The following is an 18,848-nucleotide window of genomic DNA, read 5'->3' on the forward strand; positions in this document are numbered from 1 at the left end:
GAGTACGTATAAATCGAGCTTTTTCACTTTCTTTTTGTCTACATTCCTCGACACTATAGGTGAATATTTATTCTTTTTTCCCTCTCGCTGACCTGTGTTTCAGGACTTAAGAGCTTTAGTTTTTTTAGCTAAAATTAAATTAATTAAAAACAGGTCTTAAGCCGGATTTGTAATCTCGACGTTGGATTTTGCTGAGCTGCGTAAGTCGCCATGTCTGAAAGCCGATCAATTAGTTTTATTAACGGCCGTGCTCATGATAAGCCAAATATGATTCCTCGAAGGGTTGTGGGACGGATTGCCTCACTTCGTTGAAACCCACACATACGAAGAGTCCCAGAGAAGATTCTTAGGAGATTTCTGTATTCTGTTGCAAAAGCATACTGCCCCTCAGTGATTCATGTTTAAAATGGAAGATTGCGATGTTATCGAACCCGCCAATAATTCACAGTCTAATTTTCGAATAGATTTCGCCCCTGCACCAGACCTGAACATCGGCCCTGCGTCCATAGCATAGTTTAACAGCCCAATTTATATTCTTGAAGTTGGATTTGACGTTGCGGTGCACGGCCAAAAACAAAATAATAATAAAACATGCTCACGTGCCGTCAACGGCTGATTTCATTGGATGTTGGCTCCGTACTATACGGTTTTGTTATAAGCCCCAACGTCAAAAAGATAAAATTGGTTTATGTTCGACGGCAGCCCAGCGGCGGCCCAGAGGCAACCTCGCATTTGACAGTGCATATAAATAGGGCAATTGAATTTGGTGGTCGATATTTATCTTTGGGAGCCAACGCTAAAGCCAAATATAAAGCCAACGTCGAGATTATAAGTCCCGCTTCGGGTCTTTGGCTGCTTCCAATAAGGAAATTCGAAATAAAAAATGGGAAGGTTCAGGGTTTCGCCAAAATTTAGATCTACAGTTTCCCCGAGTTTATGCTGTGTTTTGCAGCACGGGCTGCCTGTGCTAAATCAGCTTTATGACAATAGGACGTTGCAGTGCTAATAAATCAACCATTACTTAAGTATTCCTTAGAGTTAACGTACGACTGAAAAATAAATACGTCAGGGTGATGCAGGGACGAAATTTCCCCTGCTTCGCTTATGATGTAGACAGGAATTTATTCCCCGTCTCCTCACGGTGAAAGCGTACTTTATCAGCAACGTTGGAGAGGTTTAAATTAAAAATTATCTCTTTTATCTCACGCTTCCTGTGGAAAAAAACAGTGAGGCACTCATGTTCAATGGGAAGTTTATTTAGGCACCAAATGCTCATTACAACGTGGATCTTCGGGCATATTTCGTTGATTTATAGTTGAGTTCCCAACGTGCGTGGCAACCATAATCAATTAGTTGGCGAAAAAAAAACAAAAAAAAAACGTGTGGAAAAACGATTTTCAATAAAATGCGAGGTCAGATAAATCACTTTCGGAGAAATTATGAGCCTATTTTAGAAAGCACGTTCTCATCAAAAACGGCGATTAATCATTTACTAAAACATTGCACAATAGTAGAAATCCGACGGAGCGACCGCAGATCCGAATTTATCGCGCATAGAGGCCTTTCACAATTATAATAAATCACCGTAAACGTTATTTCAGCTAAACGGTCATCTGTCCTCAGAATGAATTGATAGCCTCATAATCATTTATTTATCCAACGCCAACGCAAACAAAAGACTCCCTTTTCATAATTCACAAGTCGCGTGCACTCTTTCTCTCCACCAAAGAGGTCTTTTCCAGACATAAAGGGAGTGAGATCGAAAAACTAATCCAGGTCGAGGATGCAGCGAAGCGAACCGCCTAAAATAAAAGTTTCCAGATGTTCTTAACGTCCGGGACGCCACTCGCACTACAAACTTTCCGTTTCGCTGTTCCAAATTGTTTGCTCGAGTTGGTCCAACTTTAAATTTGATACGGACAGTGTCTTGTCGGCGGTTAAAATTTCATTAAATACCACTAATCTAGTTTGCAAGTAATTTCGAAAGAAACAGTCGGACGTTTTCCGAGATAACAATTTACGGAAAATTCTCGAATACGTCAAGACGAATAACGCATGAGCGGCTCGTCACATGTTAACGATGAATTGAGAGCGGTCTGGCAGTTCGCGTCCGCGACAACGCAAAAACATCGTATCGGGTTTGCACGGGGAAATTTCATCTGTCGCTTCCACCATCGAGCGGAGGCGTCCCTTATTATTGACTTAAAAGGGACACCCGGTATATCGTTAGGTTTTTTTTGGCTCACTGCGGTTCTGGGAATGTACGGTGTACAGCGAACGCTCGATAATGTAAACGTGAACGTTGCTCATTTCGCTGATGCGATTCTTCCAGGTGAGTAATGCAGTATCAATTTTGTGAAAAATCACGTTGTCAAAACGTACCGGTATTCGTCGTGTTTGCGGCATTTAAGTGAAAACGTATGATGTTTACCTCGGCGGTGTGTACTGTCAAGGTCCTGTTGGAAATAGATTATAGAAATAGAACTCCTTTTTGTTTCATGTCGTATATTCGAACTCAAGACCCCTCGGAACGCAAGCCTAGGCAAGACTAACTAATTCCATATTCTCTTTATCTCAAAGTAACCCTTGTCACCCAATAAAAAGGGTCCCCTAAAGCCATCGATAGCGTGCTCAACTTTCACACATGGTGTATGTTTCCCTCGTAAAACGTAAATATAATAAATCTGAAGATTTATCTGAATTGTGCCATTAATTAGGTCAGTGTCGCCTTGTAGGGTTCAGGTGTCCATGACTGAACAGATCCAAAGACAAAATGCAAAAAAGCTGTCGAAGGACTGCTGGCGCCGATACGATTTCGCATCATGGCAGTGCGGCAAAGCTGTCATTTTCATTGCGAATTAAAGGAACTAAATTTTCCTCCACATATTTTTTAAAATTTAAATTTGTCGGTTAAACACGCGATGTCCATTTTTTATTTGCAGGATTCCTTGCTGTGGAAGCTAGAGGGTTATTCAAATTCGCCGCTCGTTCTTGGGATCTCAGACACGTAAGAGATACAAAGTCGGCCGAATCGGAGCAAACTTGCGCATTTTCATATCCACCACTGCTACGTTTTAGAATTTGTTGCGGCATCCTTACTGTTTGCACGATCTTATTTGAAGATATTTCTCAAAATAAATTTCGCTTCTTCAAAGGTTTTTTTCGAAAGAAAATCGACAATGAAAATAGTTAACAAAATGGAAAAGTCTCAGATGGGGGTGCCGCCTGGGTTTCGATGAATCGTTCTTTTTTTTCTCTTTTGATTAACTAATTCGAATTGATTCATCGAACGTTTAATTTTCGATTAATATTCGATGATTTGCGAGGGCAACGTAAATTGATCAAATGCGGAATGCTCGATAGGAGCTGAAAGCAGCCATTTTCCAACATTCGGTATGAACTGTTTATGAGCCGTGTATGGAAATTACCAAATGGCGGACAAAAAATCTTCGGGTTAGGTAGCAGATTGCAATAATACCCTCCGTTCGTCCGAGTCGATCTCTGCATCTGTAAACTTACAACGACCGTGTAAATAACCATCTTATTCTCGTTCTCGATCGCATCTTTCAAAAACGAATTACCGCCATTTGCATAACTCATTCGCAATAAGACAAATTTCCTCATCGTATTCACAACACACAGAAACTATGTTACTTCGAGTTCAATTTGACATGACAATGCCACGAGCATTTCTCCAAATATATAGCTCAAATTACATTGCTTCTGTCGATCCATTGATTTAATCCCTCGAAGGATAGACCGAATTCTACTCACATCGGAAACGATTTGAGGTAAGGGAATCGATACACTAACCACTGAGTTCGGAATGGTTCTTGAGAGGTGACTTTATTTTGCACTCTAGTAAGCACGAAGTAGTGCTGTTAATCTATCGATTTAAGGTGAAACCAAGTGAAAACGGAAGTACAAAAAGGCGCTGCAGAGTTAAGATGAAGTTAAAACGCAAACTCCAAACGGGGCTGGAGCCGGTACCAGGGACTCAGAAGGATCCTGGAGAATTTGGACGTGTTGGCTGACCGGACGGAGAGCCGGTTCAGTCCGTAGGAGCACTTTCGACAGTACATAATCCAAACGCGAGTTTCTAAATACTTAGAATGTGAGGAGAAAATACAAAATAAAATAAAAATGAAGTAGAACTCAAAGAACGAACGATTGTGAATTGAGAAGGAGATGGGAAGAAATAAAAATTCGTAGATCACTTGAGTCTTCATCATGATCATGCCATTTACCTTTGGCGACTGGGTGTCAGGCTGAATATCCGAACGAAACGTTAATATCGATAGAAAAATAGCTACCTGATTCTGTTGGAGTGCCACATCAAAACGAGGCCAATTCGGCTACCTTTACCTTTGCTAATTTTACTGTTATGTGGGGAGCTCGCTCTTGTCATATAAAATTTAAATATACCGGGGTTTTAGGACATGCCCGCACTTTAATAATGCAGTCTACGTCTGAAAGTAACCCTAGTTTGCCGTATTAACTATATTCCAAAATTGCTTTGTTAAGGGAACACTTAACCCGTCATTTGTCGCTATAACAGAATTTGGTGGTTTGGAGCGCGGGAGTAAATTGCTCACATTTTAGAAATTTAAGCATATGAATTCCGTTTAAAGGAATAAAGAGGATATTATTAAAATCCGAAAGGTGTTTGGTCGATAACAAAAAAATTCGTACAAGGGATGTAATTTTTGTAAAAATGTTTAAATTACATTAAAGCGATCTTGATGATCTCGATGGGGTCAGGCACTGCCGCATTTCCTCCACGATCCACCGTTGGAACATGCTGGTGTCCCAGAAGCAACGGCAGCCCGTACAATTGTTTCATTTAGGGCCGCTAGATCCATCCACCGGCAACGTTATCCCGAAGCCAATTTCCACCAAACTGATCAATACCCTGTCTTCATCCTCAATGTCGCCACGGATACCATCCTCTTGGTACGGCTCCCGCAGTTTCGATCCGTTGGTCCTCGTACCCAGCTATGCAAACTCCCGATAACTTTGGCAGCTCCGCTCTGATTACGTCGTTTTCGCGCGCGGGACCGGCGTTGCCGGCCAAGTTGCCAGGAGGTCGAAAAACCCGGCCTAAGAGAAGGCAACACCTCGAGACAAGTTACCTCTATCGCAATAAATCGAGTTTTATGGTAAACCTTGTGTGAAGTTCTTTGGTGGAACTGGCTATAAAAGTTTATATGTAACGTGTAAAAGTTTCTTTGGTGGAATGGCCCGGGCTGAGTTGTTGGGTGATGATTTAAGTGCGGTTCCACCTAACAGGACTCACGTACACGTGATGAATACACGGCGTGTAACGGGTTTATACGAGATCAGGGCATTTTGAGGCAATTATTTCTGTTGGTCGTTAAAATTGATGAGAGTCGCATCTTATGAGCCTTCATTCACCAACTGGGCCCGAACGTTCCAGTTGTACCGTTTGTTTGCGAGGAAACAAGGGATAATCTGCCACCTTCGTGACGTCGCAACTATACCGGCAGTTTATGAGATATTGTATTGAACGTTACTCGTATTGCGAAATCTGGAGATATTCCATTTCTGCGGTACCTACGAATTCCACATTACATACATTATTACGTGCTCGTATATACGTAACTTACGTTCAAATAGCTACCCAATCAGGTTGTTTCGATACAACTCTAATAACGCATTGGAATGGTTTCACTTTGGGTTGTAGACGTAATAGTACGAATAGGAATTTGATTTTAACAATAATTCGATTGACATGCGATTTGATATAATATATGAAAATGCGCCTATGCCAGAATAGCATGCCGGTTTTAGATGTGATCCGATTTACTTTGTGCGAGCAAGACGAATTGGAGCTGACGTAGTCGGAGCCCTTAGGAGAGATCTAATTATGTTAATTAACGAAGTTTCTTTCGTTTGGATTCAATACTGATGTTCCCCGGTATTCCCTGGTTAAAGTTATACATCAATTATCTTTTATTGCACCTTCACGGGATTTCTCGAATTAAATGCAACTTGTCATCCGGAGTTAGTGTTAATTTGTCTTATTGTGAGGTTTGCAGTTACTCGAAACTTGTCGCAAACGGTCGGTTTAGATTTTGCAGCTGGAGGAAAACGGGGACTGTCAGATATGGAAATAATTAATGGGTCGGTCACGAAACATCAGGTTTTCCTATGCGATGTTTGTCACATTTTCTGAAAAAAAAATCGATGCTCCATTAATGCGACTGCACTTCCGACAGTGCGGTTTATTGGTTGACTGGTTTAGATTAAAAATTACACGGTTGCATTCAAATTTTCGTGACGATCCCATGTCATTTTCCCATTAAAAAAAAAAAAAATGTCTCTCCCATCCATGATTGTCCTTTATGAGCCGGGCTTCTGCCGATCGGACGCTCGGCGGGGGTCTGCGTACGGCGAGGTGGGGCTGCAGCGACGCCGTAAGGTAACATTAGTTCTTAACGTGTCGGCGGCCCACCAGAATTCTTAGGGAGCTTACTGCTGAGGACTGTGCAATATCTAAACGTCGCAACAGCTCAACAGGGCATCACTTCGGGATGAAAGGAGGAAAGTCGCTTGTTAACAATATTCGGGGGGCTGCGGAAGTAATCAAATTTTAAAACGGCAGGAGCAACAAAATAACTCAGTTTTCCGTTAACTGGCTTCATGCCATTAATAGTAGTAAGTGCATCGTGTGCAATCGTGCTATGGGCAACACTAAATTGTAACTTTCAATTAATTCCCAACGGTTATTTAATTGAAGTAGATATTCGTATACGTCACACAGAGGAGCATTCACGGCTGGTCGGATGTGAAATCTTCAGAGGGGCTGGAAGGTAAATATTGCAAAAAACTAAATCAAAAAAGTAGCAAAAATCCAAATATCGAGTTTTTTTGTAGCGTTCATGCGCGCAAGAAATAATTGGATTTTTTTAATTAGAAAATATAGTCGATTATTATTTTCAGTAACGAAGTCCACTTCAGGGGCTCTCGACATTCTCCATCAATACTTTTTATAGAATATTGCCTCTAATGCCAGTTGTCGGACTGAAAATCCTATTGAATGCAATTTGTTTGTGCTTTACCATTGTTACCTAAGTCTTTTCGTGGGCAGTAAAATTTTTTTCCAGGCTTACGATTTCGAGCCACCGATATTTCCCAACAGGATCGTTAACTCTCCACATTGACCGGGACATTTTTCGACTTGTCCGACTCAGTGGTCCAATCAATAGAGGCGGGGGCGGGTTTTTAATGGGATTTCAGGAAGTTGTAGAGTTTAACACGAGGACTGGAAAAATTTTTACCTCCGCTGAATTTTCCCAACTTCCGAGCTCCCATTCTGGTCAACAACCTCAGGCCGCGTGAAACATTTAACATGCACTCTCATTTAAAAAATGGTAAAAGTTAATTGAAAACAGGGCAGTTTTTATGCAATTTCGTCTCGAGGGGAACGGGAATTGATCGGCATTATTGTGGACAATGGTCGTCTACACGCAAATACCTAGTTAACCATTGGGAAGTTGACAAATCGCTTTGGGAATTGCGTTGTATGCATATTTCCTTTAGAATGACAAGTATAATTATTGGTAATAAACTTGTTCGGTGAAAGCCAGTCACAACAGCGCACAGAATGTCCCAAATTCGTTATCCATGTAGGGCATCTCTGTTCGCATTGAGAAAAGGGAAAAACGAATTAATAATCCCTTCTCTCTTTTTTTTTTCGTAGATCAATCGACTCTCGTGGTCAGATCATTTTCCGCAGACTTGCGAGATATGAATTTCAACATGAATGCCTCTAATGAGCGGCATTTCGGATTTTTGCTCCTTTTTGGGCGGTTGAATCTCTTATGGGTGAGCACACAACAATAAAGCCGTAAGTTCTTAAATTTTTAAAATCGAAGAGAACATTTGTATTCTGCGAAACAGACGCTTTTAAAATTTCATTTCCCTATTACGTGGCACGTCATAATTGCTGCGTTCGGGCTCCCCAGCGCTTAAGAATCGCTCTAAGCAAATGGTCCGAGCTTCGGTAAATGTTGCCAATCGTCAGAGACCTAGAGCCGTCTCGTCTCCCAGAGACCTGCCAATGACGAAAAATAATAATCATTGAAATATCTAAATAACCAATCTATCTTTGACATTATAATTTGCTGCCTGCAAGAACCGGTGCCGATTTAAATTAAAGAAGTAATTTTGAACTTAAAATGCTTTTCGGGAAGGAGACGAAAAGATGTAGGATAATTCACCTAGTTTTTAAAATGCAAACGACGCCTTTGGAGTGTGTTGGGCAAAGGGCCAAGAATTTCGCCAAGAATTTCCAAGATGTATATAAATGACAACGTTTTAAATAACAAATCGCCCTTTCCGTTCCTAGTCATAAACCCTATGTAATTAACTTTAAAATATTCAATGGAAGCTTGAAAGTTGCCGATATAAATTCTGTACTATGTAAGAACTCGAAGTAATAATTAACAGGGCCAATATTTGAAGTACAAGAACCAGTTTTAATCCCTTTGTAGGTAAGAAATGTAATTGGGCTTTGCTTGTAATTAATGAGAAGTAAATTACCCTGAAGATTAAGCTTCGAGTTTTAAATTAAGGAAAAGCTAGACAGAGTTCGCGATTTATTTGAGAGAAATTTATCGTCTGTGAATTATAAAGGGCAAATTCAGTCAAATTAGTACAGAAGACTTGATTTACTAACTTTATGGAAGTCATAATGGATGTAGATAATAAGAAGATACTCATGAATTCCTATTCAAGCAACCAGTTTCTCTATTTCTGGAAATATAACAGTGCAAGGGGATATTTCAGGCTAATTCTTGGAGTGAGCGCGATTTCAAGAAACTCTCGGTGCAAAGGGTTTCTCCGCATTTTTCCATGGCAATCCAGGCCTCCCCTTAAAACGACGGCCCAATCACTGTAGGTATGTTAATATAAGCTGCTGGAAAAGTTCCTATATTTGGGTTTAGGAGCACGGCAGGTGTCAGGAAAACGAATAGGATACTTTGGAAGGATTTTTCGATTTCGCGGCGCACAAGGGATTGGAGCTCTTTCAGAAACTATCGAAGGATATCTGGGCTAGGATTTAACAATAACAAATAGTATTAACAAGGGCGGTGAGTTCACATACGAGGAAGAATTATTATTGTTTGCACGAAGAGATGATAGAGGATTGTAAATGAGAATACTGAGCGTTGGACGCTATGAACCAATTTATGTCGAGCCCATTATCTTGGGAGCAGGTGATGGTGACGGTTTAATTCAAGGATCGATTACTTACTAATCGGAAACAACTGCGTTATCCTGAAAAAATCGCATCGATTACGGTCTTAAAACGGCTTAACTTGTGTGAAGTGCAATTTTTCTACGAACGTCGTAGAAACGAGAACTTTCCTGCCATATTTCCGGGAGGAAAAGAGCTCTTTTGCTCCCCCGAGAGGAAAGTTATTTTACTCCTTCATGACAGTGGGGTCGATAAGGGCCCATTTTACGTTGAGATGTTACTCAGTACATGTTCAGGAAACTGAATTGGCTGCAAAGTCGAGTTGCGAAAAGATACATTTTTGAAGAATAAAAGCATGTGCTTCGAGTGGAAAACAGAGTATATTTGATTTTGTCCGCTTACTACACATTTTGCTGGTCTGCGAAGTTAAGAAATTCATCAGAATGCCATTAGCATACCATTAGCCCCCAGAAGGCTCTTGTGGTCACGTGAATTTTTGTTCCAATAAATCGATTCTCCAAGTTTCCCAACCGGCCGCCAATATTCAATATGAAAGTTTTTGTTATAAAACGTAGAAAAATTGAAAAATCTACTGTTGACGCATATTAAACTGCAGTTTACACGGTAAATGAGCTGCCTTTCTGCCACATGAAGATCACGCCTCCATCTTTAAAATGTTCTTTTTCGTGGAATTAATGCGCTATTAAACCCCTCGGAAAACATACTGAGAAAATTACACCCGAAAGTCTGTCGTCATCCACCGGACTATAAGAGAGTAATTCAAGAATAGAGAGATATTACAAATGGTTTTAATTTGGTTGATCTTATTAAGTCAGCTTTACAATGGTGGGTATGTGCTCGTCCATGATTTATGACTTGAGAACGGACATCCAAGATTTATTAAGTTAAAAGTGAGATTAATTTATTACTGATCCCGTTATGGTTTACGGTGAATTTAAATCTTTTGTCTAACATCTATCACTTACGAAACTGAGCTTGAGTAGGCTATAGATAAGAACATAAACCAGTTGTATTTTGGGTAGTTGCCAAGCCATGGATGATAGGTATTAAATCATGGTTTATATATGAGCTTACGCCCACCTTCAGGTCTTGCTTGTTATTTTCATAAACAAACAGATATTGCAATTGCTAGTTTGTTTCGACATTAAAGATGAAACTAAAGGGAAACTAAAATTCAACTAACTCGTCCGTGAGGTGTTCGTGTTTTCGAACATTTTCGTTTTATTCGTGCCGAACATTGAATAACGAGAAAATTAAAGCTGGCTTTATACCCTTCGAAGTAAGAAACAACCTTCTCCCCATTGAGCTGCTCTTTATTTCAAGTCTTTCAGAAAATTTCCAAAAGGTGGAAGTACCTACTTTTTGCTAGATTTCCCAACTTGCACGCTCACATATCATGAACTCGTAGAGCAATAAATATATGGCTCAAATTAATTAATGGGCTCCATAAACCGGCACTAACGGAGCTGCGAGATCTCTTTTGGTTTCTGAGGTACGAGGTCATGTACCAAGTGCCAATTTGTGAGATTTCGAGAGCGGTCTATATTGAGCTTCCTCAGACTACTTTCCCAAGGGTTCAAGGCCTCAATAGGTATTCGGAAAACGAAATTGCGATTATTTCGAAATTTCACTAACAGTTCCCGAAATAGCGGAGAAGGGCGAGGTGCCTCCTTGTTTCGCTATTTTTTTTAAATTTATTTTGAACGCAGGTATCTCGGGAACTCGTGCGCAGCTGTTACGGGAGGGACAACGTTATTACGAAACGGACGCGCAACATCTCTCTAATGCCAGAAATCTTCCTTAAACAGTTTTCTTTTTAGCAATATTTCGTAAAGTCGTCATTAACTTTGATTACAGAAAATGGTGATTTAAACCAATATTCAACCCTTTTTACAGATGCTACTTCATATCCGACTTCTCTTTAGCATCGCAAGTTGAATGATGAAATTTCGATAGGATCTTTGAAGGTACGAATTAAACCTTGGAAATAGTACAAGGCTGCTTCTCTAATACAAATATTAAAAGCTTTAATTTCCTCTGCACGAACTAGGAAACTCAATTTCAAAGAGCGATAAATAGAAAATCCAAAAAGACTTAAATATCATGATAAATATTTCTGTAGGTACCGAGGAAACGTTTGATCCTTCACTAATGAGATAAAGTTCTTTTAAATTACGCTACACTGGTAATAAATTTCGACCCAAGTAATATTTCATGTTTAAATGCATAAGCTTTCGCGGCGAAAAGTTCCTAAAAGAAATTTATAGTATTTTTAGCATCAAAGTTGCCCTTAAGACGGACTTATCGCTAAGTGTAATTAAAAACCTTTCACGGCAATTAGTCGTCGACCATAATTTATGCTCAGCTTACATGGAACTATAGGAAGTGTAAAATACAAATTGACTAGAATTATCCGGCACAAAAGCCGAATTATGCAGTGATCAAAGTAAGGTAACACCTCGGAATTAAATTGACGGAAAGGCTTTTAAAAAAGCAGCCGCCCCATTTTCCGGCCCTTGTAGAGCAATTTCCGCAATGAATAATTCACCGACAATTTCAGAATAAAGCCCAGCCCTTTTAACCCAGAGGATAATCGATTATTATATAAAATATTGCCAGGGCTGATTGGAAAACAAAAAAGTTGCTTTCGGAGTATTTATCGATTACGTCCTGATTACAAAATCCTTTAGGGCGCTAAGATTTTGAACGGGATTCGCTCGTGTGTTGATTTTAGTGGATGAGTGTTCGGGAAATGAGGCCCTTTTAATTACCACTCAGCTCGCCAAATTCCGAAAATTCTTATTTGTGCAATCGCCTCGAAGTGGGGGGTCTGCGTGTTGCCGTTGCAGAAGAGCTCGGGTGAGGACAAGCCCGAAGAATTTGACGATTTAGGTTATTTCGCTCGAGGACAAAAAAAAAATTGAATCTACCTTCAGGAAGCTCGCACAAGACCGGATGCACTATATAGCCATTACAACTGGGTGCTCTGTTTTATATGTCACGCGGTATAATAAGATCGATGAAAGCTATGAGTTTTCTCATATTTCCACAAGATTTCATGCGCGTTCAAGCAAAAAGAATAGAGGAAGTTGAGCGCCACCTGTTTATACGTATTGACTCCATCAGGCGTGTGCTGAAAGACGGAACACATATCATGGAACACACGTTCGAGGACATGAGTCCACGCAGCCTGAACGGGAGAAAAAAAAATAAATGGATACGTCACCGACGTGGATGAATAAATGTCCGAAATTTGACGAAACGTTCCGTTGTTCGCCCGAAAGGTGGAGAACTTGAGCATCGGCAATTCCCAAGTAAATATATTTCGACGGACCAAGGGGACAAAAGACACCGCGTGTCTCATAAATAGAACATAAAAACCTGAGAATCTTGCTGGAAATTAATTAAATCAAACCTGGAATTTGAGGCGGAATGTGAGAGTGAGAAATGAGGGCGTGACGTATCTAGATAACGCGACGTTACCGAAGTCGAAACGGTTTGAACAATATTAATATTACACATACGGGTGTAAATAAAGTAAATAAAAGCCACTGCAGGAATCAGCTCCGCCATTTTGTGGATGCATTCAAAATGTTTCCATCTGCTGGACAGGGAATCCAGGCACTTCCTCGCTTGAAACTTCCCACGACTGGTTAACCACAACAAGTGTCAATGACAATTATGTTGTAGCTAGTCCGTCCCTGCTGAACCAAATTATAAATTTATTTGAAATGCATCGTTTTAAGGGATTTCAACCGGAGTCCATCGCACCCGAAAAATGATAATTCGCGTCCTTTGCTGATGTTTCTGCAGGATGTGGGACTGCACCGTGATGACGTATACATGGCCATATAGTTCGCCGCATCGTTTGCGAAACCTGGAGGTTTCCCGCACACCCTGGGACACCCTGTAAAGGTATTAAATTTATAAAAGAAGTAGAAACGCTATAGCGGGCGCTGCAAATGCCGAGGCGATTAGAAACGCTTTCAGATCTGAAGAGTTTGCAAACGAGTCCGTTTCGGAGAGAATCTGGCAATTCCTGCTTTCCGAGGAGCACTTGCTGAAGACGACGAATATAATTCATTAGTAATATTAATTAAAATGTAAAAGGAGGGGAGACAAAAGTAGTCATTATATAAAGAGCCGCGATCAACAAGGTCAAATTATCCCATCCCCACCAAAACAAAGACAATTTCGCACAACTTGGATTAGGGGAACCAGTTTTAATTACACCTTTAATCGTGATTTTGTTCCCTTTTTAGGCTCAAAAATTCATCCCCGTTTGTTTGCATGTTTTTGCCGAGCAGTGTCGTCTAAATTACCCCCAAGAGAATCGTGCTGTCGGTCGAGTGTCAATCAAGATCAACCGAATAAAGGGGAGCAAAGTAATATCAAATGTTTTTATTCACCAAACCGAATAACGTTTAACACGCTTAATGGCGAATAGGAGGATTTGCCGCTTTCTAACCATTTATCATCCGTTTTTGCTTGGGAAATAGCTATTTTAGAGAGTACGCGAAATGTATAAAATACTGCTCGGTGCTTGTTTAAATTCCTGCACAGTAATCGGTGGGATTCTCTTAATACCCTTGTCAAATACCACTGCGAAGGATTATGCGGCGAGGCGGCACGGGGAAGGTTTCTCTTTTGCCCGTTTTCAATGAATACTGTCCCCGAAATAAGGACTCATTTCCGAATAGAACGAGGATTTTATAACACATAAACTTTCAGGTTTGATAAACTTGTGAAAACCATATCAGAAAAGGTATTCATTTCACTTTCATTCAAAGGCAAAATAACAACACGCGTGGGCCCTATACACCGGCCTCCCTTGGGCGAAAATGTTAAATTAACGACACTTTTCACAACGTTGAATTTCGAAACATCGTATTATTGTTACTTTGCTCTACCAATTTGTGACGTTGGTAAATACCGCAACTCAATAATATTATTTAAATTCCTCCCGGTTTTGAACCTCCAGACGTCCGATCGGCTCTCCTTCTGGACTAAAGTCGCCCTTTGTTCCGAAGACTTAGTAAGTTTCGGCATCTGCAACCGTTGGGAGTTAGGGAATTTTTCTTGTTAGTTTATTAGTCTCGCTAGTTGGCGTTTGAATGCTCTATTCCTCCACGTTCTTTTGCACTAATATTGTGATTTTAGGGATTTATTAGACGGTGTTGTAGCACGTTTCCCAAACTGTAAGAAACTGAATGGAATCGAAAAGTCGTTCGAACCTGGACGACCGGGGTTCTCCTTCCGCGTCTCCGCAGCAACTGGAGCCCTCCCATTGAACGCGGATGGCAAGCATTTCAACAAGTTGAAGAGAGATTCAATTACGATGTATTTTAGCTGTGAAATGTACGTTGATTGAGTGATTGGGGTAAGAAACTTACCACATATGTCACGAAATTTGACATGGGCACAATTTTTAACTTATCTCATTCGTGAAATTTGGCCAATGTCACTATCCATTACACGCGGACGTGCATTATTTACATAGAGGAACGCATTTGAGATTTGTAACGAAGCGGTGGTTGGGCAGCTGGCGACGGAAATTATTTTCAGATTAGATTTACCCCTAAGGCGGTTGTAATTTTCAGTTCCATTGGTGACGATCCGCTCTGAAACATGCCAACCAACGAATTAAAAAAATTATGGACGCGCGTTCGACTTAATTTAATTGTTTGATTTCCATGATCCGCAGCCGATTCTGATGGAATGGAAGGAAGAATGATCCTCATCAAGATCCCTCACCGTTCCACACGCGCGAGAGTCACCTGCACTGCACGCACCACGACAATTGCAAAGTTATCTCGGAAACCGAAGTGACATCTATGTCCGACCAGATAGTTTTTCCATTTAAATTATACCAATGCGATTTTAAATAATGGATCACATTACATCAGCTTTCACTTCTTCGTCTTTTAAAATAGATAAAATAAATTGGGGAAGTATCCATCAGAAAGCACTTTCAAGCAAACTAAATTTAGCTCCTAACACCCTTGAATGTTTAAAACTCGTCTCTTCAAGCTTTTTCCTATAATCCGCAGATAAGTTTGTCACTTCTTTTTGGAAAAATTCCGGGATTTATCGAAGTTGATTACCATCTACCTCTCTTGAATTATTATCTGGCTGCAACGAACGGCACTGGAATCACGTGCATTAGTTCCTTATGAAGTCAGTTTGATTTGTTACAAAATTTATCGAAATACCAAAAGAATACCGGACAAAGTCAAAGTGATTTACTAGTGATGAAATTTGTTAGAAAGCTCAATTCATAGATGAAAGCCGTCTTGAGGGGCATTGGTCACGTGTTGAAAAGGATTCGATGATCTGAGGACTGTTAAGGCCTGTTGCGACTTTAGGCACTGTGCACTCAATTCTGCACGCTCGATTTGGTCAGAATGCAGCAAAGGGACAACTGCAGATGGCGCTGGTGAGATGGTTTCCTTCGTGCGCACGCGTATTTGTAACTAACATTGCGGATTTCTGCCCACAACTAATAGACGAACTCGCCGTATAAAATTAGTTTGAGAAATGTTAGTTGAAAAATGTGTCTAGGGACGACAATATTACGAAAAAAATCATGTGTTTGCCTACGTAAGCGCTGTTAAACCGCAGCAAGTACACATATATAACCGTACATCTATAGTAACCACATTCGCGTTTACTGCTCTAAGGGAGTGGGGATTTTTAATAATACAACTTCCTTGACCTCGATGCCCTAAATGTTTTCCCCTCGGAAAGTATGTCCAGTTTTTAATTCTATTTCTTTCATTATGTAACAAACCACTTAACGAATTTATTTCTACGATTCCCAAAGACAAAACACCGAAGTTACTCCCAAAAAAAAACAAAGGAGGTAAATTTCTTAATTAATGTCCTCGACGAGAATTTAAAAGAAATTTAATTCGAGAAAACTTCACGGAGAAAAGTCTATTGGTGGGGCAAGAAAGAAAACAAATCGAAAACTTTCGGTTACAAACACCAAAACGAAGAAAAGGTTTGTTTTGACCGGGAAACTTTTTGAGAGCTTTTACAATTACGGCTACTTAAACTCTAAAATATTTGTCTTTCATGAGGCTCTATAAAGAATATCTACTGCTGTAGCTAGTCTTAAAAAGAGATGGGTTAATCTTGTAATCAACTAGGCCCTTGGCGGCTAATAGGATTTTCCAATTTTAGGGCATCGCCGGCTTCGAAGATAAGGGGGAAACGAAGCCGTAACACTTGAAAAGAAGAGTCTTTAAGGTTCCCATCAAGAATTCAATAAGAAGTATTTCGTAGTCACTAAGACTACGAGAAGTTACTGACGAAGGGTAACTAGGTGGTCAAATTTAATAACAACAACATAACATTAAAGGTAAGGAAAACGCTTAAAACGTTTACATTATATGTGCTATATAACATTTTTGAAGCTTTCTTGCTGGACCCTATAGAAAATGAGAAACGTCCTTCAGCTGAACCACACTGGGTCGTGATTTATTATGGAATATATAAAAAATCTTCCGAATAAACCGAAAACGGTCAAAGATAAGGCAATATGTAAACCGGGTAAAAGTTTCCCACAAAAGTATCTAAAACTTTGCCCATTCGGCTGTATTTTTTACGATTTCCGATGCCCCAATACATGCATGACCAATTTCGATCATGCTGTATATTTTTCACGTTTATTATTTGTCATGGCTTTGTCTCTTCTCGTAAGCCACGGAACCTCCTGTTTTCGAATGTGGCTGCTCATCTTCCAGAAATTTGTATATCTCTGATTTATCTATTTGGCATTGGTTCACGATCTTATAGTGCCCTTCATGCAGCTGTTTCGCCTCCCATTCTGTATTCTTTATATCTGTCCCATTTTCCAGTGCTACGTGCTCCATTTTGATTAGAGTTAGTGGAATAGAGTTGCTGTATAAAGCACATATGACTTTGTGTAGTGGATGATCTTTATTGCGAAAGAATGCTCTCATCGGCTTTACTAGTTCGGCGTTATTACCTCATGGTTACTATTTTTACTACCATTACTATTACTGTTGTTATTATTGTCGTTTCTGCTACTCCTCGTTATCTACACTCCTTAGGTGACCAATACGCAAAATATCTAGATAAGGCCAGACCGACAGTAAACGTTATTTGTGTGTTGTCAACTAAATCGGGTCGAGGACCATAGCTGAGAGCCAGTTGAGCCAACTGCAGATATGGTCGACATCCAGTTCCGTTTCATTCGTCATATCAATTCATCAAAATATGTCAGAAGAAGGAGCTCACGGTAGCGTCTACAAGGGCCAGCGGCGAAGGTGCCCCAGCGAGATACATTCCGGTATTTGCACCATCCAGTAATAACAATAATAATTAGGCATTGTAACATTGGCAAAATAATGCTTCATAACGGAGTGTCAAATTATCAGAGTTTCAGTAAAAAAAACATTAATTAATTAATTAAAAAGTTAATAATCAGTGACATCGCCTCGTATGGCAATGCCAGCATGTACTCTTCGCGGCACGCTTTACAACAAATGATCAATATCTTCCTGGGGCATTTAATTCCATGCTACTTCAAGGTGGTGTCGCGGGTCATCCAAATTGTTGACCAACTTGGAAGACTGCGACTCGTCACGTCCCAGAGATGTTCGATAGGTGAGAGGTCCGGTGACGGTGCAGGCCAAGGCAGCATTTCCAGTTGCGTTTGTTCCGGGTGCCTTCGCGTGATTTCGCACTATGCGAGCTTTCATTATCCTGTTGGAAAATGTCATTTCGTAAAATCTGAATGAAGGATGCTCATGACGGCCTCAGGACATTGTTAAGGTAGCACATTATTATAATTATTACGACTGGGTGGTGCATTTCATATGAAACTGAGTGTATATACGATCACTGTCAATTAACAGAAATAAATGGAAGTCCTACTGATTTAAAAAACATAAATTTCTTCCAAACATGCCGGGAAAAATCCCATAGGAACTGGGGCACAGCAATTACTTTCCAACAAAAAATCATTCCCTATGGGATACAAAACAAGACATAACTCATCATATGTGCGTCAGCTACTTTTACATCAAAGCCGGCAGTAAAAAAGAGAGTTTTTATCGAGATTTATTTATTAGAAGCTCAGTATTCGGGAAATAATTCGTTCATAAATTCGGTAATATTCTGCCAATTTTAAATGTATGATAAACTGTGTGTCAGCCATTTTCGAGCTCGTCCAATTTCCCCAGAACAGCTTCATTAAACCCCGTAAACCTATTAACACAACACCCGCCAAGATCCATACAACATTCAACACCTAAAACAAATTTCGTGTTGTATCGACCAGACTATAAATCGCCAGTTTTGGATCTGGGCCAATTTCCATACCTTCAACGGCGTTGGGGGAAAAATTTGGTTTGCGATTCGGTTAATGGGTCATTGGGGAGATTGGATGTGATGAAATCTCAATCAGCTCTCAATTGTCGATGGAAGATTATAGTAAAGACTGGATCGTTCGGAGGATGAGATTTGTGATAAGGATATTTACTGGTTTGAGGCACACATTTATTAATGGAAATACAATTTAGAATTTGAAGATCTTGTTTCGATGCTCTTTCCAATTATGTTTCGTCCCCAAGAT

The 18,848-nt window shown here is 40.2% G+C and overlaps 1 protein-coding gene across 4 annotated transcripts in view; it reads left to right on the top strand.

Moving 5' to 3' along the window:
• The first annotated feature begins 2,090 nt into the window (after positions 1–2,090).
• The window catches only part of dpr12 (defective proboscis extension response 12), a 214,084-nt gene continuing 197,326 nt past the window's right edge, over positions 2,091–18,848 (top strand). Inside the window, exons 1-3 of one of the 4 annotated variants that reach the window (XM_066293673.1) lie at positions 2,091–2,332; positions 14,405–14,624; positions 16,430–16,607. Coding sequence is in view for 1 of the 4 variants with exons in the window: in XM_066293646.1 (XP_066149743.1) it covers positions 2,260–2,332 (73 nt within the window). In the remaining 3 variants the exon portion in view is untranslated. The remainder of the gene's footprint in view (positions 2,333–14,404; positions 14,625–16,429; positions 16,608–18,848) is intronic. The other 3 variants (XM_066293682.1, XM_066293664.1, XM_066293646.1) reach the window with 3 other exon arrangements.

The sequence above is a fragment of the Euwallacea fornicatus genome, chromosome 2, assembly GCF_040115645.1.
Source record: "Euwallacea fornicatus isolate EFF26 chromosome 2, ASM4011564v1, whole genome shotgun sequence".
NCBI lineage: Eukaryota > Metazoa > Arthropoda > Insecta > Coleoptera > Curculionidae > Euwallacea > Euwallacea fornicatus.